The sequence below is a fragment of the Eublepharis macularius genome, chromosome 10, assembly GCF_028583425.1.
Source record: "Eublepharis macularius isolate TG4126 chromosome 10, MPM_Emac_v1.0, whole genome shotgun sequence".
NCBI lineage: Eukaryota > Metazoa > Chordata > Lepidosauria > Squamata > Eublepharidae > Eublepharis > Eublepharis macularius.
The window spans coordinates 12590483-12617029 of NC_072799.1; the positions used below are offsets into that span (position 1 = coordinate 12590483).

At 45.0% G+C, this 26547-nt stretch overlaps 1 protein-coding gene across 1 annotated transcript in view; it reads right to left on the reverse strand.

The window, feature by feature from the left end:
• SHROOM3 (shroom family member 3) overlaps nt 1-26547 on the reverse strand; it is a 185242-nt gene that overhangs the window by 31972 nt on the left and 126723 nt on the right. The window contains exons 2-3 of the mRNA XM_054989841.1: nt 25822-25953; nt 1802-1933 (exon numbers count right to left, since the gene is read on the reverse strand). Coding sequence (XP_054845816.1) covers nt 1802-1860 — 59 coding nt within the window. The 5' untranslated portion in view covers nt 1861-1933; nt 25822-25953. The remainder of the gene's footprint in view (nt 1-1801; nt 1934-25821; nt 25954-26547) is intronic.

Here is a 26547-nt window from a genome sequence, read left to right on the forward strand (position 1 = left end):
GCCGTTTGTTGTCTTTGTAAGCGAGAAGCAGATGAATAATTTTAATCTTTGACACTCTGACCCCTTTGACAGGTTCCAGACCTTGTCTGTTACTGACATACGCCGATATCAGCCTTTTTGTTTACGAGGCTGGCAACATGTCCACTAGGTGCCACTGGTGTGCCTCCATGAAAAAACACCTGGAGCAACAGCATCTTTGCCAGAAGAGACGGGACAGACACGGCACCATCTGGGGGGTTGTAGCTCTCTGCCAGGCCAGCAGCGTTGCCTCTGTGGCAAAGCTCCCTGGGATGAAACGAATGCTTTTGCCAGATGATTTGTGCTGGGTGTCAGGGAAAGAGAACACACGTCTCTCTCTGCCGCAAAGGTTTTTCTTTTTTTGTAACCCTAGAGTCTCTTCCTGCTTTCCCATCCCATGGCTCTTTTGATCTCAATAAATTACTCTTTTAATGTCGATAAATTACTAGCAGTGCCAGTATTTAGGTTTCACAGGGGGCTTGAAATTCCAGTGGCTACACTGGGGAGGGGGGAGGGCTATACGCCTTGTGCTGGGATCTGTCTGCTCTTACAAAAGAAGTCAAAGAAACATTTTTAACTCTTTCCAGCTGTATTATGTTCTGTCTCCTGAGTGTCTATGTATTTGTCTAAAAATTGGAAACCCAGTGTAGCGAACAGGCAGGAACGACAGAGTTGTGTGTCTCTATACAATTAATTCTAATGAGTGCACGTCTGAAATGACTGGCAGAAGCAGAATGCATCAAGCAAAAAGAAGATGTTTTAATAACAGCGTCAGGACTACAGAATCCTTGGTGCAGAATATAAACAGCCCTGCTTATACAATGACAAGCCAACAAGACAAGTATGGAAAGGAAAGAAAGGGATAAAATAGTTAGAGGTGGACTCCTTCCTGAGAACCAACCAGGGTCTGCAAGATCCTTCAGCCTGCGAAGAAGTTTAGGCAAAGCTCACCCCTTGGCAAGCAAATGCCCGTGGCGCCCATTTACATCCTTAATGGGAAGTCCGGCATCTGGCAGCGTCAAGGTTGTAGATGAGTATAGCAGATTTTTGCTCAGTAATTGAAAAAGAGCCTTTGAGGGCAGAGAAAGGAAGCACTGCGATTCTTTGGAATGGGAAGAACACCTTGCATTGGTTTTCAAAGGGACATGTCAGGGTTTGACTCTCTAGAGCCACAGTAGGGGGCTGCCCCACCCTCCAGTGTCCTTTCAAGGAAGGCACAGGAGGTGCGTCAGTTGCTAGGGAGGGTTCGATTCACCCAGGCCCCTCTCTCCCTTGTCTACACGTCTTCTCTGCAAGCAAGGTCTGGCCCATCCTCCTTAGCTGCCCTGGGCCCTGCCTTTTAAAGGGGGGGGGCGGATAGCCTGAGGCTCATCCCATGCTCTGTGACATGGGATGAGGCCCTGTGCAACCTGGCCAATAGGCCCGGTTCCCAGTGTGGGCCTCCTCCTTTTCCCATGCCCTGCCCACCCCACCACCTGTGGGCCCAAGAAGGGCAAGGATACTGCTGGCCTCAGCTGTAGGACTGCCAGCAAGTGCGGCTCTGTTTCCCTGCTGTGTCATGTGGTGGGTGTGGCTGGCTCAGGAAATGTCCCAGGCACACTTTTCTGGGCCGTGGCTCACCCAGCTCTTTCTGGGTGGGGCCTGAGTCCAGAGGATACCAGGGATAGCTGTTGGCAGAACCTACATCACCCACCGAGGAGTTCCCCTCAGCCCTGGTAAATTCGAGGATAGCCCCCCCGACCCCAGGCAAAAAAACTTGTGGCCAGGGTGTTGTGAGGCATACCTGGAATGGTAGGCTTGGTGCCAAGGAGTGCCAATCATGCCCTGAGATACTTGCATCATACTGAGATCGGGCGGGTTCTCTGTGATTTTGGCTGAATGCCAAGAATGTGGTCGCCCCCAGGGATCGCTTCGCCTGGAAAGGAAACAAAGGGATAAAATAGTTAGAGGTGGACTCCTTCCTAGATACGTTGGCAGATGAAACAATACATGTGTGACTATTATTTAATGTTACTATTGTGCAAGAATGTGGTGGGTGCTGTCTAGAATATAAACATACTTTCACTGCTGGTGGGAATGCCCCTTAATTCCCCAATATTGGAACAAGATATGTGAAATGATAATGAAAATCACAGGATACAGGGTCCTTGCTTGCTCTAAAGGTATTTTCCTTATCTATGGGAAGACTCAGAAATCCCAGCAATACGCAAAGAATTACTCTATTATGTTGGTAGCCGCTAAAGCTATCATTGCAAAATTCTGGAAAACAAAGGCTCTACTTCCTATTCAGCATGGGTACAATAAGATACAGGAATATTTTATGATAAACAAAATAACAGATGGTATCTCTTCTTCAGAAAACCCTGCTTTTCATTCAGAGTTATTTGAGAAATGGCTTCCCTTTCTGGAAATTTATGGAATATAACGATGGTGTATTAAGTTCCGTTCCTGATAATCTTAGAGTTATAGCAATATATTAGTTATTAAATTTACTTCTACATTACTCCAAACTTTTATGAGCTTCGCACCTTTTTTATCTTAATTGTTAAAGTATTCTGCATTTAATCCTAACTGTTAAAGTTCACTGCGGGCTTTCTGTAAGTATTGTACTAGTTATTGTTGTATTTGTTAAAAATTCTTTAAAATAATATATATATTTTTAAAAAACATGTCGTAGTTTCTTTCCTGTTGCTTAATACATTTTAGTCTGCTTTGTCAGGGATGCTTTAGGCTGATCCTGCACTGTGCAGGGGGTTGGACTAGATGGTCAGTATGGCGCCTTCCAACTCTATGATTCTATGATTCTATTCACAAGCACAGTTCGGCAGGACAGTCTCTTGAACCCGGTCCCACCAGTGACCGATTTTCCTGGAGCTGATGCATGAGAACATCTTGGCAATTTGAATCCCAAACACCCAGAATGCCATTAGACTTATTCTTATTATAACTTTGGCAGCCTTAAAGACAATACAGTTTTAATCGGTGGATCAAGACCCGCAAGAGAGACGTACCACGACCTAAACTGGACCATACCACTGGCATTCATTGTTATCATTTTTTAAATTCTGTCTTAAAGAGTGTTTGCTTTTCAGGAAAAGCTGAGGGTGACTAGACACAAACTCCAGCCAGTTTCACTGGTTCAGTTCTCATACTGTAGCATTCTTTGCCGCCCTGAGTGGTCACTCCGGCTACTATGCAGCTTTTCTGCAGCTTTCCTGGGAGCACTTATACCCCGACGTTTTTTTAAAAATCCTGATAGCACTTTTTAAAAAAACCCTCCCACCCCGCCAGTCCACTTCATTGTGATTGGCCGCTGTTGTCTATGCAGCTGCTCCCTCCCCTTCCTTTCCATTGCTCCCCCTCCCCTCTTTCCTCTCCATTTTCCTTTCCACTCATTTTTAATTTTTTTTTAAAAAAAAACTAGCATAGGATCAATGCACCAATGGGTTGAGGGGGAGAAATCCAGGAAATAAGTTGATCCAGCTTTCCAGTGGTGCATCAATTTATCACATGTGCCAAAAATGGCTGGCACTGTGACGTTACGAATGAGGGCATCAGAGACGAAAGTGCCAGCACTCATCAATCCTGACACATTTTGACACAGTGCAGACTAAAAAGAATGGCCCCACACTGACCAAACATGATAGGTGCAAAAGGGTCCAGACAAGCCGATTCCGTGCCTTTCAGCTCGACTTCTGGGCTAATGAGGAGTTGTGTCCCCGGTGCAGAGGGGGCTACAGATAAAATCAAAATTCTGGCTGTTCTTTTTATCTGTATTTTACTTGGCTGGTCTTGTGACCGTAATAAACCCTTTGATTGATTGATTGATTGATTGATTGATTGATTGATTGACTGATTGATCGATCGATCGATCGATGGATTTGAATTCTGGCTGGGAAGCTGAGTTATCTGTAGCAGCAAAATAAACCTTTTCCAACAGCACCTTGGAGATTGAAAAAATTTATTCCAGTGTAAGGTTTCATGAGACAGAGCTGAAGTATGCATCCATCAGGCTGAAACAGACACCCAAAGGTGGACGGAGAGAGATGTTACAATTAAGAGGTCTGTTTAAAACTAGATCCAATCCAGACACTCATCAGTTCACTCAGAGTGGATGTGGGCCCCCCCTTGTCCCACATATTGTTAGACAAACAAAGCAGGAGTTAATATAGAATCTAATGCAGAATAAAAAAAGGTTAAGCAGATACAATAGGAAATAACAGAGGTAGGAACTATTTAACTTCTGTAAGGGGTGGGCGATGTGCCTATAGTAATAAATAAGCACCATCAAGTTGCAACTGGCTCATGGCAACCCCTCATGGGCTTTTCAAGGAATGATATGAGCAGAGGTGGTTTGCCACTGCCTTCCTACGCACAGCAGCCTTCGTCTTCTTTGGTGGTCTCCCATCCAACTACTAACTATGGTCAACTCTGCTTAGCTTCTGAACTCTGACAAAGCTGGGGCTAGTCTTGGCTCTTCAGGTTACTATGTACCTACGGTGAGTGAGAAATCTAGAGTCCTTGTTAAGGGAGTGGGGCACAGTCTTGAACTTACTGTGTGTGTATATGCCGTCAAGTTACAACCGACTTAGGGCTACCCCAGTACGGGGCTGTCAAAGCCAGCAAGAGGCAGAGGTGGTTTGCCAGTGCCTTCCTCTGCAGTCTTCCTTGGTGGTCGCCCATCCAAGTACTGACCCTGCTTAGTGTTCGAGATCTGACGAGATCAGGCTATACCAAGCCACCTTCCCTCCCCCTGAACTTACTAATCAATTCTAATTTTGTGTTGGATTCTCCTTTTGACGTCCCTTCATAATGTAAAAGTAGCCCCCAGTGCAAGCACCGAGTCATTACTGACCCATGGGGGGCGGGACGTGGATGTCGCATCACGACATTTTCTTGGCACACTTTTTGTTACGGGGTGGTTTGCCATTGCCTTCCTCGGTCATCTACACTTTACCCCCAGGAAACTGGGTACTCATTTTACCGGCCTCGGAAGGATGGAAGGCTGAGTCAACCTTGAGCCAGCTACTTGAACCTGGCCTCCGCCAGGATTGAACTCAGGTTGGGAGCAGAGCTTGGGCTGCAGTACTGCTGCTTACCACTCTGCACCACGGGGCTCTTCCTCTTCATAAGAGAACAGTAAGTTTTAAATCAGAAACTGGATACTCTGTGAAATTAAAATGTTCACCTATTGGTTTCTGAATGTGTTGGTATTTAATTTAATTTTAATTTAATTTATTGTATTTATATTCTGCCCTCCCCGCTTTCGCAGGCTCAGGGCGGATAACAGAATACAAATATACACATCATTAAAAACACCTTAAAAAACACAATCATCTCATCTAATGCCAGGTGTGTGCCCATTTGTCAGCACGTGTGTAGGGAATGACTGATTAGAGCAAAAGGGCATTGTGGCTCACAACGGTACAGATTACATTGGAGTATCCAGCAAGTGGTTGGTAGAGATGGTACAGAGAGGGCACAGGCAATCTTATCAGATCCTGTAATTATGCTGCTTGAGTGTATGTGAGGATAGACTTAGCATCCAAGGTCCAGCTCTCATGGTGAGCAGCTGTTTTATGTTACAGGGCTGCCGCCAACCAGGGAAAGCCCTATTACCCAAGGGCGGAGAGAGTGAAATATTTTCCAGGACAGGCTGCAGGCCATTAAGAACGCATAGGACGAGTATGGGCCTCAAACTGCAGGTAACAACTGGGTAGGATTAAACGAAAGCTCCCGCAGACAGACTTCTCAGTGTTCATATACGGATGTGCAATGAAGCATATGAGAAAAACAATGTAATGGACACCAGCTGGGAAACAGTAAAGCAAAGATCCAGAGGAGTTAGCCGTGTTAGTCTGTAGTAGCAAAATAAAAAAGAGTCCAGTAGCACCTTTAAGACTAACCAATTTTATTGTAGCATAAGCTTTCGAGAATCAAGTTCTCTTCGTCAGATGCATCTGACGAAGAGAACTTGATTCTCGAAAGCTTATGCTACAATAAAATTGGTTAGTCTTAAAGGTGCTACTGGACTCTTTTTGTAAAGCAAAGCACTCTGTGACCAGTAACTATAAACTTCATTCAAACATTAAGATAAAGAGCGGTTCATCTGCGATAGGCCAAATCCCGCTTGTTCCTATGCGCACTTCGCTCTGCGAATCGCAACTGAATGCTTCCACGATTGGAAAGCCCGGTATCAACTTCCACTCTTCTGTAACGTCCGAATGCAGCAGCGGGATGAATTTATCCCCAAGCATCACTGGGATTCTAACCTTTGGTTTAATTTCGGTTTGGATTCCAAGTCTTTAGAGAGGGAAATGTCCTGAACTGGATAGCCCAGGCAAGCACGATCTCATCAGATCTTGGAAGCTAAGCAGGGTAGGCCTTGGTTGGTAATTGGATGGGAGATCTCCAAAGAAGACCTGGGTTGCAGAGGCAGGCAATGGCAAACCACCTCTGCTTGTCCCTTGCATTGAAAACCCCACCAGGGGGCTGCCATAAGTCAGCTATGATGTGACAGCACTTTCCACCACAGGTTGAGAAATAAACTCCAATGAATCTAGGCATCACAGCAAAATGGAAATTGATCCAAGGCTTCCTAAACCAGGATGCTTTCTGTGGCACTTCGAATGCAATGGTGGGGGTAGGGAGAATGAATGAGGTGAGCACAGCAAAAAGTTAAGTTCATTCATGCCTATGACATCAACACAGCGCCAGAGTTATACTGTGGGATTTCGGAACTTGACAGGAATCTGGTTCTTTAAGCCCACTTCACGTGTGGAAGGAAAATTAAATCAGAAGCATATAGTTTCTGGCTATAGATCCAGAGGAGTTAGCTGTGTTAGTCTGTAGTCGCAAAAGAGTAAAGAGTCCAGGCGCACCTTTAAGACTAACCAATGTTATTGTAGCATAAGCTTTCGAGAACCACAGCTCTCTTCGTCAGATGCAGACACGGATCTGACAAATAGAGCTGTGGTTTTCGAAAGCTTATGCTACAATAAAGTTGGTTAGTCTTAAAGGTCCGACTGGACTCTTTGCTAATTTCTGGCTATGCATTTCACAACAATCCGCCCTGAAAGGCTGGCAGATGTAGCTTCTCTTATTATTGCATGACAAGCAATAGTCTACACTGTCTGTCTTTCCATCCGAACCCCCTAGAAAGAAAAAAGGAGCACGGCAGACACATGTTTTAAAAATTCAAATTTTCTAGTCCGGGGAGAAAGGTGTGACTGAAAACAAACTGAGGGCTGCTGCTGTAAAGAGCTATACAGGAGAAAAAGCAGGAAAGGTGGCATAACCCTTTCAAAATAAATAAGTTCTTCTTTGTTTGCTTTTTCTAAGATTCCTGAAGGGCACAGTATTTCAATAATTCAGGCACACTAAAATGCCTCGAAAGACCTGCTACCATGCCAAGAGAAATACATTAAAGGCTCACAGGAGCTCCAAATTACCCGTCAACAGAGGAGTCTGGCTGCTGCATCTATTGGGCTGGCTTTGCTTTCTTCCAATGGGCCTCCACTATGGAACAAGTAACTCTGCCATGTCTCAGCGCCAGGCACAGTCAAAAAAATCAATCCCTTCCAACCCTGTGATTCTATAATTCTTGATAAAGGAACTCATGAGAACAGTAACTCACAAAGAAATACATTGAGCAGGCTCCTTCAAGGGCGGGCGCTTCTTTTTCTTGCATATTCTAAAATTCAGCCTCTTGGGATGTATGAGTGAAGTGCGCCTTCCATTTTAAATCAGGAAAAAATGGAACTTTGGCTATCCGAATTTTGAGAAAGGAAGCTCAGTTTCTTCTGGTTTCCTTTGCCTCTACGAATGCCATCGAAACAACTAGATTCACCTCAGTCTGTGGACCGAATTTTATGAGTAGGCAGTGAAGACTTGTAAAGAGGAGTAGAGAAAATCAAACATCACACGTAGATTGTCCTTTAAAAGGACTGTTGTGTGGCTTCTTTTTGCAGAGAAAGCAGGGAAATAGCGTGCGGTAGGTTACGAGGCAACAGAACGGGATTTAACCCCAAATTCCCAGCCTCGTAGTCTGAGCGTCCCTCAAGACATCACCTCACAGAGCACAGGGGCCTGAGGGATTTACAGGATTTCTTTGTCGTACCGGTCGAATCAAATCCGAGGACATTCTCATTTCTTGCATGAGAAACCACATTGTTTGACAGAAGTAAAGCATGCTGTCTGTAAAAGCCTCCAGCAAGTGACTGCGCAGAGAATTGCTGGTGCCAAGTTTGTAAAGCCAGTAATATTTTAAAAGCACTTCAGCCCCGGAACAGAGAACTGAGTAAACAAGAAAGCTGAGCATCTGATCCAAAAGACAAGCACAAATAGCGTGCGGGGGAAGGTGCGTGTGTGCCCATAACCTACCTCTGCTCAGAAAATGCGGATTAAAGGTAATGGAATTACAGCAGGGATTTAAAACCACCAACAGCTTCCTCCTTCAGGAAAGGTTGGCATTGTGCTTTTCTGAGTTGGCGTGGGTGGATGGGGGAGGTTATCGGGGAAGCATCCAGGCATGTGCCATTCACATCCTGATCCAACATTTCCACAGAAAGGCATTCATTGACTTCAAAAAGGTAGGGTGGATAGTGCTCGATAGGCAGGTGGTGGAACTCAGTGGGTTGCCCTTGGCGAAAATGGTCACATGGCTGGTGGCCCCGCCCCCTGATCTCCAGACAGAGGGGAGTTTAGATTGCCCTCTGTGCCATGGTGCGGAGGGCAATCTGAACTCCCCTCTGTCTGGAGATCAGGGGGCGGGGCCACCAGCCATGTGACCATTTTCAAGAGGTTCTGGAACTCCGTTCCACCGCGTTCCTGCTGAAAAAAAGCCCTGTAGATAGGGTTGCCAGCTCCAGGTCGGGACATTTGGGGGTGGAGCCTGCGAAGGGCAGGGCTTGGAGAGGAGAAGGACCTCCTTTCCTTTCCTTTGATTAAAGCTCTTTGACTAAAAGTCTTGAGCAGTCAAAACCCATCTCTTGAGAAGCCTCATCTAGACACAACACTAAACCAGGGAAAGAATCTTGCAACAGCAAGTGTAAAATTTGGAGATCTGTCAGATAAAAGTAGTAAAACTAGATGACGATGAGACAAGGATTAAAAATTATCTAGATACTGCGTTAAAAACCTATTTCTAAGGCTAATAAAAAGAGGACACTCCAGCAAAATATGTATTAAAGTACTGATTTGCCCGTGATAACAACCACAAAGGCGGTCTGGATAAGGAATCTGGCTGATTCCGCACACGTTGGATAGTGCACTTCCAATCCTCTCTATAGATCATTTGGAATGGATTTTTTCATGAGCGGAAAAAAAAATCCACCTCAAACGATTGATAAAGTGCATTGAAAGTGCATTACTTAACGTGTGCGGAATCAGCCTCTTTCTTAACTTTTCCTTCATCACAGGAGGGGCCTGTGCATTCAAACGAGCTAATAAAAAAGCTCTAAAATAATTTGGGGTTGTTAGATAAAAAGCATAAGAGGGCAATGATTTTGGTGGAGAGGGAGGGACCTCTTTTCCAGCAGGGCATAATGCCACTGAGTCCACCCTCCAAAGCAGCCATTTTCTCCTGGGGAATGGATCTCTGTCGTCTGGATATCAGCTGTGATTCTGGGAGACCTCCAGACCCACCGGGAGGCTGGCAACGCTGGACCTAGAGCTGAAAAGGACCTTGAGTCCAACCCCCTGCTCTGTAACAGGTAGAGTGGCGTCTGTGCCAGTGCGGGGTATCAGAAGCTGAGGGGCCTGCAGAGTGATCTTGGGTACGGGGACAGGGGTGATCTCTCAATGTCTTTTGTTTTCATCTGCAAAATGATGAGAGGGTACAAGTTATAATGTGGCCCGCTTTGTTTCTGTGCACTCAGGAAGAAGAGCTACCCAGGCTTAAAGCAGCAGAAAATGCTTGATTCTAAACGGGGGAGCTACTGAGGCTAGCTCAGTAGGCTTACTTCTGAGTATACCTGCCTAGAGCCAGGTTGCCAGATCAGCTGCACAGTGACTGCCGCCTACACCTCATCCCTGGCCTTTCAGGAGTTGGCAATCAAAACACTGCCTTATGGCATTCATCAGCATCTTTTGACAGCAAACCTCTGGCCAAAGGAATATCAAATGGGCTTGGCATTTGGCCCCAGGGCTATTTCTTCAGTTCCTTATTTCTTTGAGGGCCGAACTAGACAGGCTCTGAGAGTTCCATGCTTGCAACACCCAGGGATTTTTTTAGAGGTTCCTTTTCATGCCTCGGAGTCCGCATTCAGATCTGTATGTTGTCCCAATCTAAATGGGGGTCCTATGCTTGAAAGTTACATTTTTAAAAATCTCTGGGAGCTCTTTGTGAATTAGTGTACCCAACAGAAACCCTTTCTAGAAACACTGTCTTGTTTTTGTTTTTGTTTTTTGTTGCTTTGCTCAGAGATTCTGGTCAAACCTCAGTTGCAGTAACTGAACCACATCGGAGGCCTCGAAACAGCAGGCATTCAATGACCAGGGATACACAATTGCACACCTGCAAGGAATTGTCTGCCCATCGAGCCTCACTCAGCTTGCAAATGAAGGAAACGGGGTGGGGGCAGGAAAGAAGATCTGCTAGTTGCTTTCGGGGGGGGGGGACAGTAGGGGAAAACATAAAAGGAAAGGAAAGCAACAGGAAAGAATCCATTGATTAACTCACAAGTCGACTTTCAGTACGAGCTAGTAGATTACTACCGCAGCCTTCTATGCACATAGCAATGATAATCAGCTGCAAAGGTCCGAATGTGTCTTTGTGCAGGCTTTTGTATGCAAGCAAACAGCACAAAAGATTAGGAAAAGGGGGGGGGGGGAAAGAGCAGATACCAGCCAAAATCCTACTGATTCCAGAGGAAGAATGTTAAAAGCACAATTTATTGAAGCAAATGCAAAACAAAAAGCCATGCAATTCCCTTTATTATTAAGACTAGACAAAATAACACAAGAATAATGTGCAAGTGTTATTTCGGCTGGTCTTCATAAAAGGTACTACAATATGGCTTTTGTTTTTCGATCCTGCTGTGGGACAAGGTGGTGACCTGTCCCTACTGAAATAAATGTAACTTAAAATGTTTAACTTTGGCTGAACACTGCCCAAGATGAGTTGGCACTATTTCTTTGTATAAAGGAGGAGGGGGGGATGTGTTTTGGTGGGAAAGAAAAACCCTACACATTAATGTGCTTAAATGGTGAAAGCCAGCTTGGGGGGAGGCGGGGGGGGGGGAGCGGATAATGGATGGCCCAAAGTGAATTGGACAAGAGTCCAACACTTCAGCAACTACAAATGTTTTGTGGATGGTCAAGTGTGAAAAAAAGCAACTGGTATGCTATTAGGAGACAGGGCATACATGAGCTCAGTCTGTTGTTTGTAAAAACACTATAATATTAACTTGGATATTGTCTAAATCTGTCTTGGTCGAATGCAATTTTATAACATGGGGAACATTTGTATGATAAGAAATCCTAACTGATTAATTGTAGGCATTCTCATTGAATTTTTGAATAACTCTGCATAACAATAAAACAGCAGTTTAAGAAGAAAAAAAGGCTACTTTGTTTTAACTTGATGTTGATCAACAATGTGTATCACTTAGAAGAGGCATTCTCTCTTATGCGAGAAAGAAAGGAGAATACTTCCATTAAAACTGCACTTACCAGCTACAATTTCTACAAATACGCACAATTTTTTAAAAAACACATTTTTTTTTTTAAAGATGTTGCTGGGTCAAACAGGAGCACTTTTTTAGTCCATCCAAAGAATAAGAGATTAACCTATATTCAGTGCAACCCTAAACAGTTACACCTTCTAAATCCACGGTTCTAGCCCTAGGAGTTACTGCAAAATAGTGTACTTAACAACAATTTCCCTTCAACGAATATATCAACACTAGCAAATTCTCTTTGCTCACAAAAACACCCAAATGGCTCATTCTTCAAACGAACAAGCTTCTTCATCTCCAGTAAACAAAACAAGCAAAGGCAAAACAGGCAAAGACAAAAGGGATCCTGTGTAGTGTAGTGGTTAAGAGAGAGGCAGGACTCTAATCTGGAGAGCCAGGTTTAATTCTCCACTCTTCCACTTGAAGCCAGCTGGGTGACCTTGGGTCAGTCACGGCTTCTAGGAGCTCTCCCAGCCCACCCATCACACATAATAATAATCAAATGTTCCTGTTGTTATTAATCATTTGATGAAATGATGTCAGACTTGCTGCTTCTTCTTTTTATTTTTCCCCCCTCACGCTGCAGCCAATTTGGGTGACCCCATACGAGTTTTCAAAACAAGAGACATCCAGAGGTGATTTGCCCTTGCCTGCCTTTGCCAGCCCTAGAAAATGCCTTGGAAATGCATTAGAAAATGCATCCTACTAACCAGGGCCAACTTTGTTTAGCTTCAGAGCTCTGATAAGATCAGGCTAGCTAGAGCTATCCAGATCAGGAGTTTCTTCTTAGAGTAGGGGTGGGAGTGGTAGAAATTAGCCATACAATAGACATTAGCCATACTATCTACATGTATAAAGACAAGTGCCCTGACTGACTCATTAACGGCCAGCCCAAACCCCTGGACCTAGAAACATGAAATTTGAGGAGAACAATCCTTCTATGATGTAAGCACCCACTAAGAAGGGATTTTAAGGAATTTGCCCCCCAAGGAGGGTAAAAAAAGGGTAAAATGTGTTTTCCCAAGGGGATACAGCTTCCCTGTGAGGCTGGCAGGCTACTGCCTGCTTCCAACTCTGCCCACTACCAGCTCACCCACTCTTCCCTGATTGGGCCAGCTTTTCAAGGCATATGCCAGCTGATTGAGCCTCACAACATTCTACACCTCATCCCCTCTCCCCCCCAGAGATAGTTGGAACACAGAGGTCATTTGCATATGCAGCCTGATTGGTCCTCACCTCTGACATTCTAAATAGTCTGCAGTTGCTATTGGGAGTCATTGAATGTGTCCTGAGGTAAAATGCACATCTCAGTCTTCCCCTCAAAGTTCACTAGGGTTGCCAACTCAAAAAAAAAAGTTACATACCCATAAGTATTATAACTGGACTTGAAGTAGTTAAATACCGTTGTGAAGCACAGGTATCAAGCTAGTTCCAAATAACTTTTGAGTACATTGTTAGCTGCTTTAAGGCACAAGTTGTTGCTTTCAGTTGTAAATGGGCAGAGCAGAAGTTAGGCTAAGCATTGTCTTTCTACACAATTGGCTTGATATGGAAATGATCAGATTGGCTGCCCATGTCCTGCTGTGTGATGGTTCCCCTTGCCTTTCTCAGTGGTGATGGGTTAATATAAAGGAACAGCCTGGACCGCGTCTCCCATATTTTACTCCGACTGTGCATATTTCTCCCAACGCCGCAGCCAAGTGGAGCAGATGCACACACGCGGTTTTTTGTCCTGTGCCAGAAAACTAGAGGGGAATGAAAAACTAGTGCACTCAGAAGCCTACTAGGATTTCAGCACACAAAGCCTAAGAAAATTGCTTTTATCCCAGCATCCCTGCAGGGGAGGCACAAGTTTTCCTGTTTCCCCTCTCCCTTCCTACAACCCCTTACAACCCCCTTTGGGAGGAGGCTGCAGCTCAGCGGTAGGGAATCTTCTTGGTTTACAGAAGCGTTGCAGGTTCAGCCCCAGGTATCTCTAGGTAAAAAGGATCAGGTAGGACCCTAGAGAGCTGCTACCCGTCTGAGTAAACAATATTGTCCTTGATAAGCCGATGGTCTGATGCAGAGTCTCTCTACACAATGCTTTTGGAATGTGTTCTTCCTGTATTGGGAGAAGCAATGTTAGTCGAGAAATGTAGTTTTGAAAGACAGAGTCAGTGGAGATCGCTCCGGAGGGGATGGATTCTCTCACAGCCCTCTGCCACCTCGGGTGTGCCAGACCCTTCTGGAGTTTTTACCCTGCCACCCTTGCTGCTTAAAACTTTGAATTAACTTAGCCTCGGCAGGGCAAAGGCTCCGGAAGGGGAGACACCAGAGGCAGTGGAGACCTGTGAGAGAATCCATTCCCTCCGGAGCAATCTCTGCCGGCTGTCTTTCAAAACGACGCATCCCGGCTAACATTGCATCTCCCGACACTTGACGAACACATGCCCAGGCATCTTATCTAGAGATACTCTTAGGCTGCTTCCGCACACGTTGGATAATGCACTTTCAATGCTCTTTAGTGATCATTTGGAACTGGGTTTTCGTGTGTGGAACACAAAATCCACTTCTAAAGGATAACTAAAGTGCATTGAAAGTGCATTATTCAACGAGTGTGGAAACGGCCTTGGTGTAAGGCAGCTTCATATGCACATATCTTGCCCTGAAAGCTTATTCCCTTAATGGAGGAACAGCCATGCAAACTTGGGAATAGGGTCAAAAGAGACAAACAGACAAAATTTTCCTCTCCTCTCTGAGGAGTTGTGCTTGCAGAAGTGATAGGAGAAGCGATAGACGCCCCCCCCCCTGGCTATTCCTCCACCACCCCCGGCTATTCCTCCGGACAGGTCCTACAACCCCAGGAACAATCTTTCCAGAGGTCAGAAGGACCGTTAGGAACATGGAGGAACACAGGAAAACTGTGTTCTATGCACAGATGGTAGGATAAAGAACATTGTTTGCAATTAAGATAAACCGCAATACTAATAATAAACACCGTGAAATGGGCCATACAGATGCAGCCACATTCCCCCACTTCCCAAATCTGTGTATTTTATTTGCAAGACAACACCGCTGTCATGTGCCAAAGTTTGGTGGGAAGGAACATAACAAAACGCAGCTGTCAAAATGGCACCACTTTCAGGGGTGCTCAGATTTATTTATTTATTTATCTTAATTTATATTCCAACTTTCTCCCCAGTGGAGACCTAAAGTGGCTTAAATTTCCCCACTTTTGGCCTTCCCTTTTTATATGACTCTATGGCCCAGTATTTTTCTAATCTGGTAATCCAACGTAGAGCCTTCATGTTGGCCAGGTTCAATCTCTTTCCCTCAGCTGTCTTAACAGGCAGATATAAGGGTACCCCTTATAAGGAAAGAGTTGGTTCTTGCTCATACAATGAACCTGATTCTATTCAACATATCCATCTTCATTGTCCCCATTACTCCTCTTTACGTCACCATCTGATTTGCCCTCTTCTGTCTTCTGCAAAATCCACAATTGGTAACAAAATTATTTTGTTGTTATCCGATAAGTCCCCCGAAATTACTGCATCTGTTGGTGAGTTCCTTTCACATGTATGTAAATTAAAGGCAGGAGTTTATAATACTTATAATTTACTGTGTACCTTTTTATTATGTTTTTTATCTTACCACGGTTTTTGACCGGTTGAGATTTCATATTACCTTTTTGACACCTACCTTTTGGGGTTTTTTTCCTGTTTTGTTTTATTTTACTGTATTTTATGCCAATAAAAGGTTTTATGATGATAAAAAGTGGCTTAAATTGTACTCTATCCATTTTATACTCAAAATAACCCTGGGAATAGGGATCCCAGGTCCCCTGATGGGGGCAGGAGATCCCCTGCTCTCTCCTCCCCCACTCACTTGGCCGGGGGAGGGGGAGAAGGCGGGGGAACAGGCCTCCTGGGTGCTCTCCCCGGGTGGCGCCACAATGTTATTCCCAGGAGTGATGTCATCGTGCCCCCTCCCAGAGCATTCCTGTGCTTTGCAGTGGGCTAATTTGGGCCCTAAACCAGTTTGTTTGGGGCCCAAATTGGCCAACTGTGAAGCATGTGTGCTTCCGGGCCTGCATGATGACATCATTTCCCAGAAGTGACATCATTGCACCGCTCTGGAAGCACGTGCAAGCAAAAAGGTGACTGCTGGGTCCTCTCTTCCACCGGGAGGGTAAGGGGACCTGGCAACCCAACCTGGGAAGTAGGTTAGGCTCAGGGCCAAACTACAAGTGACGAATGACACAGGTTGGACACTTGTCAGCTTCCCTCAAGTTTTGATGGGAAATGTAGGCAGCTTGGCGGAATGTTGGACAAGTGACAGTTGAAAAGTCCATTGGACAGCAGTCAGAGAGCCAAGCTGCAAGACCAGGACGCCTACATTTCCCATCAAAACTTGGGGGAAGCTGACAAGTGTTCAACCTGTGTCATTCATCACTGTAGCTTGGCCCTCAGAGTATGTGACTGGCCCAAGGGGTCACCCAGCAAGTTTCCGTGACCGAGTAGAGACTTGAACCTGAGTTTCCCAGATCCTAGCCTGACATTCTAACCACTATACAATACTGTCTCTGATACAAGTGGTTTACAGGGCTGCGGGTAAGAGATTTGGGAAGGGAAGGGGGGCACACCTAGCAAGGTTCAAAGGCTGGCTGTGGTTTATATGCAGGATCAGATTGCAAAAAAAAGCAGTGCGAACTAAAGTATTATTGACAAAAGCTTATGCACCCTTTTATCTGAAGCAAACGGATTTGCTGTTTTTTTGTATGCTCGGCTGCTCTTATGTTCTTTTAAGCAGAACATAGTACTTGGGCCTGTGTAGTTTCTAAAAATGATCGCTCAGTATGCAGAACCAGTTTGCTTGCTAGAGAGACAAGTACTCCCTCCTAAGGAATAATTACCACAATTACCACAATAATGACCACAATCTGTGAAATATAAAATATGGAAAGTGGTATTTGTACTGTGCTCAGGACATCTCCACCTAGTTAGTCTACACTATTCCCTGCTGTGCATGTGCCTGAGAGGGGCCCTCATGAAGAAGGCTACCAGGTTGAAATACTTCTTCACTTAAAGTGCAGTTAACCTGTGGAATTGACAGCCGCAGGACAGAGTGCTGATGGCAACTAGTTTATTTTAACAGGGGATTCAGAGTGGAGGATTGGTTCATCAATAACTATTAGCCATGACAGGGGTGGGCTTCTGAGGACATCTCGTCAGCTCTTGAGTGAAATAGGAGGTTGAACTTGATGGTCCAGGGGTCTCATTCAGCATAGATACTCTTATGTTATTATCTCCTAAATTAGGTTCCCAGGTGCCTGCTGGTGGCCAGCAATTGGCAGGAGGTGGCAAGCTTTCCAGAGGTCACCAGCCACTGGCATTCCCTCCAGGAACATGCACAGCATGCACACTCCTGGGGGCGGGGGGGATGATGATGTCACTTCCTGAAGCATGTGAGCATGGCCGTGTGATTACATCAGTTCTCGGAAGTGACATCATCAAGCAAATGCAGGGTGCACAACCATGCTTCATGCATGTGCAAAGAGAGAGATGTGCAAGTTAAAAGGTAAGTACCAGGTCCCCTCCTCACACCAGGAGGGTAAGGGAACCTGGCAACCCTCTCCTAAATCCAAACCCAACCTATTATTCGCAAGAACACAAGAAGAGCCCTGCTGGATCAGACCAGTGGTCCACATCTAGTCCAGCTTCCTGTCTCACTCAGTGGCCAACCTGGAGGGCCAACAACAGGGCATAAAGGCCATGGCCATCCCCTTACATTGCCTCCTGGCACTGGTATTCAGAGGTTTACTGCCTCTGTAAGTGGAGGTTCTCTTTAGTCACCATGGCTAGCAGCCACTGATAGACCTCCATGAATCTAATCCCCTTTTAAAGCTGTCTATGCCTGTGGCCATCACTACAACCACTGGCAGCAAATTCCACATCTTAACCACCCATTGTGTCAAGTATTTCCCTTTGTCTTTCCTGAATCTACTGCCCATCAGCTTCAATGAATGCCGAGTTCTAGTATTACGGGAGAGGGTTAAAAAAGTTGACTCTGCCCACCCTCTCTACCCCGTGTATAATTTTATAAACTTCTATCATGTCCCCCTTTAGTTGCCTCTTTTCTAAACGGAAAGGTGCCAGATAAGAAAGGGGTTCCAACCCCCCAAATTATCTCGGTTGCCCTTTTCTGTACTTCTTCCAGTTCTGCAATGTCCTTCGGAGATACGGTGCCCAGAACTGCACACAAATAAGGCCACACCATAGATCTATACAGGGGCATGATAATACTGGCTGTTTTATTTTCAATCCCTTTCCCAATAATTCCCAGCACAGAGTTTGCCTTTTTCACTGCTGCAGCACACTGAGTTGACACTTTCATTGTGGCTATTCAATGAATCATATTGGTTATATCCCTTACTGGTTTCGCTCACCCTTCTCTGGACTGAAAATCTACTTTAATGATCTACTTCCAGGGCCAATGTGAAGATGAACAGAACCGCATTGGATTTCAACAGCTCAAGTCTGACCATAAGCTCCTCAAGTTCCCAGACAACTGGAAATAATTGTTCCGGCTCCCCCATGACTTTCACATAATGCTATGTTACACCATTAATCTTTCTGTGTTTACTCAAGTAAATGAGAAGTGTGCCTGCCGTAGGTGACATGGCAGAGCCTGGAATTCACTCCTACTCAAATGTTCTTCTGTAGTAAAGCTACTTCCTGTTTGTAAAGTCAGTTCCAAGCAATTGTATAATCTCCATCCACACTGCAGACAAGGGGGAGGATTTCAGACAAGTATTTACAAGAGTTGTTTCAGATATGTCAATTTTTTTCTTACACACATAAACACATGATGTGGAAGATTTTTTTCTTGGAACATCAGACTCTCGCACACACACATCTAAATCTGACAACTCTGGGTTGGGAAATTTCTGGAGATTTGGGGGTACAGCTGGGGAAGAGCAGGATTTGGGAAGGAGAGGGACCTCACAAGGGTATAATGCCATACAGTCCACCCTCCAAAGTAGCCATTTTCTCCAGGGGAACTGATCTCTGTAGTCCAGAGATCAGCTGCAATTCTGAGAAATCTCCAGGCCTCAACTGGAGGTTGGCAACTATACACTCATACTGTAAACTGCATTTGAACCATACCCCCTCAAGTTTAATAAAAACATTTGCCATACAACTCAGAGGATTGTCTTCCCAGCTATCTACCTCTTACTTTTCAAATAACTATTTTTAAATAGTAAAGAATAGAGGTGGGCATGGACTGGGAAAAACCCATGGGCTGTGGGTCCATGGTGTTTCACGGACCACAAACTTTTCACAGTCCAGTACCGATTCGCGAACCGACCGGTTCGTCATTCTGGGCAGGCACCGGCAGTGCTTTAACCTCCCTTGCTCCAGCTGACTGGCAGGCCAAACAACAAAAAGTCTGTGGGGTCTGTGGAAAACTGGTGTCCCACGTGAAAGCTGAACTGGCCTGGTCAGTGTTAAATTTTGGTCCGTTTTCCAGTCCATGCTCACCTCTAGTAAAGAGTCCAGTAGCACCTTTAAGACTAACTAACTTTATAGTAGCATAAGCTTTCTAGAACCACAGTTCTCTTCATCAGATGCACCTTTAGATATATTTTCTTTCTTGTTGGCAAGACTTCCATCTTACCCAGTGTTTTAAAAAATGGCAACTGAGATCTCATGAGTAGAGGAGGGCACGGACTGAAAAAATGGTGGTTCATTAGGTTCATCGCAGTTCATGAACCATGAACTTTCATAAACTTGTCCCGGTTCGTGAACCAGCTTGTTTGGTTCATGAAAATGTCACTTCCAGGTTAGCAGAAGGTCTGCAGAGGGCCCATCCCCCCCATTGCCTAGGAAACTGATTGATTGGTGCCAGGCTGTCTGCAGTGATGAACCAAAATATGAACCAAATGAACTGGGCAAAAATTTGTCATGGTTCGTGAGAAATGAGCTCCCACAAACCTAGCAACCTCAAACAACCAGACATTAAAAAAGAGCAGTCAAGGGAGGGGAGAAAGCAGTGGCAGCCATGCGGGGAGGTAGCAAGAGGGACAAGCGAAGCAAGCAAGGGGATAGGAAGAAGGGATTTACCTTTCCCCACAAGTCCTTGTAACTCCCCCCCTCTTGTGAGTGCGTGTGTGTGCATGCACACATATATATGTATTCACAGTCACAACGATTCCACTTCATGTATCCAACAAGGCTGTTTCGTTTTTAATGTTGGGCTTTTTAAAAAAAGATGTTAAGTTTTAATATATATATTTTTGCATCATTTTGCACACAGAAAAGCAGCTTAGAAATGCTGTAAGTAAGGAACTGATGCCTACATACAAAACAAAAGCAAAATTTAAGGCTAAAGAGACTTTCTGTCATCAGATGGATGAAACTTTACATCGTCAAGGTTGACAATATATGTGCATGCCTTCTCCCTCGCATAAACAAAAGCTGGCACAGAAAGGAGCAAATTTCTGTTTGCCCCTAAGACTTACATAGTGTTATGAACCATGGCTACAGTAACTGCTTATCATATTTCGGTCCACATCTGACCTGTTACCAGCTAGCACTGTAAAAATGCAAGATGAGCCATTGTAGTCTAGTAATTAGAGTGGAAGACTAGGATCTGCGAGACCTGAGTTTGAATCCCCACCCTGCCATGGAAGTGAACTGGGAAACCTTGGGCCGGTTATACTCTCTCAGCCTAAACTACCTCCCTGGGTTGTAGCTGTGAACATAAAGAGGAGGAGACGAGAACACTGTTGTAAGCCGCTTTGGGTCCCCATTGGGGACAAAACTGGAGTATAAATACCTTAATAAACAAAATCATCAGGGGGCCAAGAAGGTGCAAAACCTGGTCTTTTATTTCTGCTGATATCAATACCTTCCCTACCATAAAAATCACATATTCAATATGATCATTTGCAAAACTGGATATGCTGTTCTTCTGACGCAGAATTAAGTATTTGTTATGCGCTCAGGGCCGGCGCGCCCATGGAGGCCAGGTAGGCGGTGGCCTCGGGCGCGAGGGAACTGGAGGGGCGCTGGAGGGGGTGTTGGGGGCTGAGGCAAATGCAGCGATGCTGGCATGACTGGGCTGCAGCTACTGCTGTAGCCAGCCAGCCAGCCAGCCCCGTGCTGCCGCCGCCACTGCCGCCGCACGCCCCAGCTGGGCACAGCCTCTGTGCACCACCCCAGCAGCAGCTCGGGGCTTCTGTGCCCGGCTGGGGCATGTGGCAGTGGCAGCAGCATGGGGCTGGCTGGCTGCTGCTACTGCTGTAGCCAGCCATGCCAGCTCTGCTGTGCGCTCCTCCACCCCCACACACCCCAGCTGGGCGCAGAAGCTGCGAGCAGCTGCTGGGGCGGCATAAAGAGCACGGAGAAGCTTCCGTGCACTGCCCCATCCATCTCGCGCTGTGTGATGACGTGACATCATCACGCAGTCAGAGGTGTGCGCACGCACAGCGCGCGCGCTCCTGGCTGCGGGCGCCTGAAACTCTGGCACCGGCCCTGTATGCGCTGCATATGTATATTGTCCAAAACAGGCTTAACTGTGCATCGTGGCTGGGATCCAAATACTTGCTGGAGGGGGGGTGCTCTGAACACCCCCCCCCATGCAATATCACAAATGTCTTTTGAAAGTCCTCTCCGTTTCCAAAGTGGGACACCACACGGCATGGAGGAAGTATAGCTTGAGCCACTGGTTGCATAACTCCTGACGCTTCGACTCCTGATTTTTATTCAAAAGCTCAGACATCTCTTTAATGATGACCTGAATAATCGTTGTTCATAGCACACCGAATTGGCTCAATTGTGCTCCGCTGTGCGCTGGCAGTCCGTGCTTTACTCCCACCACCACCTCCTTCAAAGCAAATAGCAATATTCACAAACTTGCCATCTTTTCAAGAAACGTCACTGCATCAGCAAATATTTTGTTTCTATACGAGGAACAAAAAGTCATGGATTTTCCTGCCATCCATACTGGGAAACTCTTTAGCTTTGTTTTTCTATCTCCTTCCCCCTCAATTTTCCACTCTTTTGCTCCGTAAACCTGAAACCATACAACTGCTTTGAGAGATTTAAAAAACAATAATCACAAAGGTAGATCTAGGAGCACACCAGAGAGAAAAAGTCTACATCTTCTGAGACCTGCCAGCATCTACCAACACACTGAGAGTGCAGTCCTATGCACAATTACACCCTTCTAAATCTAGTGAAGTTAATGGGCTTAGAAGGGTGCAACTCTGTTTAGGATTAGACATGGGGAAAAGAAACTGAGTAGGAGTAGAAGAAAGAAAACACACCCACAAAGACAGAAACAGGATATCCTTCAGGGAAGAGAAGGTGTGGAGACAAAACAGGCGATTCCTTTTGTTTACCTTCTGCTTTCATGGTTTATCAGCATATGCTGTTTAAAGGTCTAATTTTTCTTCCTTCATCTTCCTTATTCTCTATGACCAAGAGAACAACAGAGCTATCTAAAGCAGAGTTATAACCTTCTAAGTCTGTTTGACGTCCATGGGATTAGAAGGGTATAACTCTGCTCAGAACTGCATTACAAAAAAACCCTACAACACACTCTACATGCAACAGAAAGCCAGATGGATAAATGAATGCTAGAGGGGGGCATGGACCGGAAAACGGACAAAAATTTAACATGGACTGGGCCGGTTTGGCATTTGTGAACTGGCGGGTCATGGGACACCTGTTTTCCATGGACCCCATGGACTTTTCGCCGGTCCGTTGGTTTGTGTTCTGTTAAAGCTTTCCTGCCCTGCTGGCAAGCGGCTCCGGGAGCACTTTAACATTTAAATCCCCACTTGCTCCAGCTGACTGGCGGGCCCACAAGTCAGCTGGAGCAAGGGGGATCCTTGGCATGTGGGTTTTTCCTGGTCTGTGCCCTCCTCTAATGCTTACGTAAGAGAGGAAAACAGTGTATTTCTGTGATTTCAGGATGTCAATCATGTATGTTTAAGGACACCACTTGAGCATCTGGAGGTTCTTTAGAATTTTTCTCTGCAGCAATTCCTAATACTGAAGAGACAAAATACAGCTCAGTTTAAAAAAACTGTTTGCCTTTTCAACAGGTGGAATGGCCGAAAAGAAAATGTGAGTGAAAACTTGGGAAGTACACGTAGTATCCTTATTCGTGCACAAATCCAGCATAGCATAGTGGTTAAAGTGTTGACTTCGGATCTAAGAAACCCTGGTTTAAATCCCCACTCTGCCATGGAAGCTTGCTGGGTGACCTGGAGTCAGTCATACTCCCAGCCTAACCTACCTCACAGGGTTGTTGTGAGGATAAAATGGAGTAGAGGAATTATTTTATTTTATTTTACAAAGGTTAAATCCCGCTTTTCTGCCCTCAAAGGGCCATCAAGATGGCTAACATATTGAAACACACACAATAAAATCACATTTTACGAGACCACCCCCCAAAACTGCCCTTAAAACAAAACCAATCTAACATACATACAAAACAAAAACAACAATTACAAACATTAGGCAAGAAGGAGAGATCACAGAGAAAATGGCAAATGAAACAAAAAAAGTCTTCACCCACTGGTAAAAGATAGCAAGAGAAGGGGATGGATGAATCTCCCTGAAGAGTGAGAATGATGTAAGAAACTATGGTTTCCCACTGGGGAGAAAAGCAAGGCATAAATAAAGTAAAATAAATAAAATCGATTTGCGTCCTGTGGCAATGTAAGGGAATTACTTGAGGGCCTTCTGGTTAAATCCCTCACAAATAGGAAACCTTGTCTTTCCAACCCTCCTATTGCTTTATCATATCAAACAGATTATACTGCCCAAATTCTTTTCCCCAAAGGGAAAAAAGAGAAGAGGAAAAGAGGAAAGGAAAAGAATCAAAAAGGAGGGGTGGAAATGAGGCCACACCTTCTTTTGCATCCATCAGCTCGCCATCTTTTGGGAGCAGCTGTATTGTGGACCTTGGTGTCTCCCTTCTTGTCGGTTGCTCCACCGAGGCAGCTCCACAGAACCATTGCCGATATCCAGAAAAGATGTGCTTTGCCCAGGGCATCACACTGAACTCCAGCTCCTTTACCTCTCTGGTGTGGTACTGGAGGAGGCAAAGTGGCTGGGGCAGGTCTTACAGGAACTGGAACCCTGATGCCATCTCTGTCTTGCTGATTATAATTTCCTCCTCCAGAAGACATGGGAGGTAATGGGACAGCTAGTAATTTATACTAAGAGGAAGCTGGCCAGGCACATAGCAGAGCAGCCTCCTCTTTTGCTGGGCAGGGCAGTCCTGTGTGAGAGGCGGTATAGAGGGCAAAGCCATTCAGAGTTTCATACAGAACTTTATATATAATCTACCACACAGGCATTCAGGAAGGGGACTAGGGCTGCCAACTCCAGCTTAGGAAATTCCTGAGGATTTGGGTGCAGTGCTGGAGAAGGCAATGTTTGGAGAGGGGAGGGAACCTGGCAGGGATGTCCATAGAGTCTTCCCTCTGAAGCTCCCTCCCCTCCAGGGGAACCGTGGAACAGATCAGTTGTAACTCCAGGAGAACTCCAGGCCTCAGCTGGAGGTTTGCAACTCTAATGGGAACACTCTGAACTACTGGGATGAATGAACTTAGGACACTATTGCAGTTACTTCCATAATATAAATTGAATCAATTAAATAAATAACCAGGAATTAGATCCAGCCAGCTGAATCAATTGGATGAAGGAAGGGTCCCGCAGTTAAGAGATCAGCATTATCACTCCTGTACGAGGCATGAACAGTGGGGACCCTGGTTACGTGACATTTCTGCCAACGCAGAAAGCATACTGACATATAAAAATACCAGCACTATCAGATATAGTAAAGCAAGTTGCTATTTGGAAAATTGTGAAAACCCTGCTTAATGTCTGAAAAGATACGTAACATTTACTAAGTGGAAACTCAAATTTCTTGAAATGTATTTGTCTTGAGGACTACACAAGAGCAAGACTTGCAAGTGTAACCCCCCCATAAGCTAACTGGTTTAGCCCAGTAGGGCGGAGTCAGTATCTGGAGCCAGGCAGCTGAGGAAGAGGCTGGTTGCTGGGGAGAATGATAACATTTTATATGTTCTTATCACCTTGAATACGGTAATCAGAAACATATTGTATGTGAATAATAGTGACTAAAAGGGTGCATGTGTGTGTTATGTGCCGTCAAGCCGCCTCCGACCTATGGCAACCCTATGAAGGAAAGACCTCCAAAACGTCCTATCGTTAACAGACTTGCTCAGATCCTGCAAACCAGAGGACGTGGCTTCTTTTATTTTCAGCCATCTCGTTTTAGGTCTTCCTCTTTTCCTACTGCTTTCTACTTTTCCTAGCATTGTGGACTTTTCCAGAGAATCTTGTCTTCTCATAATGTGACCAAAGTACGATAGCCTCAGTTATGTTATTTTAGCTTCTAGGGAGAATTCAGGCTTGATTTGATCTAGTACTCACTAGATCAAAGCGGTGTTTGTGTGTTATGTTTAGTTTGGTGTTATTACTGGAATTGTATTCTTCCTGCAGGGCTGTAATTCCCAAGATGAGGACAGAAGCCTGGGTTCCAGCTGCTTCATAATCGGGGCGGGAGGGCTGTGGCAAAGGACTCCAGGACTTGGTGGGATCCAAAAAGTTGGGCCTTCCTTACCCTGAGCGGTTTCATAGAAAACCAGTTACCTGGTTATTGGCTGCAAGTTTCTGTTCTTGTTGCACCTATGAGTTTGCTTTAAAAAGTAGTAATATTGGCTGTTTTCACACTAGTTGCCTGCTCCTGGAATGTTGTGAAACATCGCGCAAAACCCGCGGAATATAGCATCTTCTCGTGAGAGTTTTGCACGATGTTGCGGTTTTTCCGCGGTTTTTGCATGATGTTTCACAACGTTCCGGGGGCATGCAAGTAGTGTGAAAACGGCCATTGTTCTGATTGTTTAAATATTTGCTTTATATGTGTATTGCAAGTTTGGTTCCTAAATTAGCCTCATAGAACACCTTCCCCACCCCCGCCGAATGTTATACAAGCAACTCTGAAGTTCCTCTGAAGCCAAAAGCATTTTTAAAACACATCTTGTATAAAGCATGCAAGAAAGAAACATGGAATCCAGTAGAAACGTCTGCCTCCTCACCTGTTCTTCAGTCGCAGCTTAAATCCGCTTGGCCATGCTGTCTTAGTATATTGCGAGTCAGACCCAAGACACACTGAATTGAGGGAACGGGAAGTTGCAATGGCAGTATGTCCGTCTGCTGCAAAGATATCTCTGTGAAAAGAAATAAACCAACATTAACATTGCTGAGGGTACATTTATACATCTTTAGGAGCAAACAGGATAAAGTTAACAAGGCTTTTAAAAAAAAACCTCTGATTTTTAATAGATCCAGAGGAGTTAGCCGTGATTAATTCTCCCCGCTCACTTTAATGGTTAATTTCCACCTCACCAAATTCTTTTGGTTTTCTAGTTCTTTATCATTTGTGGTGAACCGAGTTGCTGTTTTAAAGACTAACATTCTCACTGCTTTATTTATCACATTGCTTTTCACTGTATAACCAGAAGGTCCATCAAGCTCACAATTTTTTAAAAACCCAAGAAAGCAGGGTCACGCTTACATAAATTAGGCCCGTTGCTTTGACAACGAAAAATTAACTTCTCCATTTCTTGTTGTATGGTTTATCTGCTGATGAGAAGACAAGGGCCTTTTCTTTACCATGGACTTAATATCAATATGAACGGAAAACGAAACTCTCTCATGCCTTTGTTGTTTGCTCACTGAAGGATACATATTCCAGCACTTGCTCCCCCGTACCTGTAGTATCTGTTCTGTCAGTACACACAATACCTAGTTTGTACTATAAG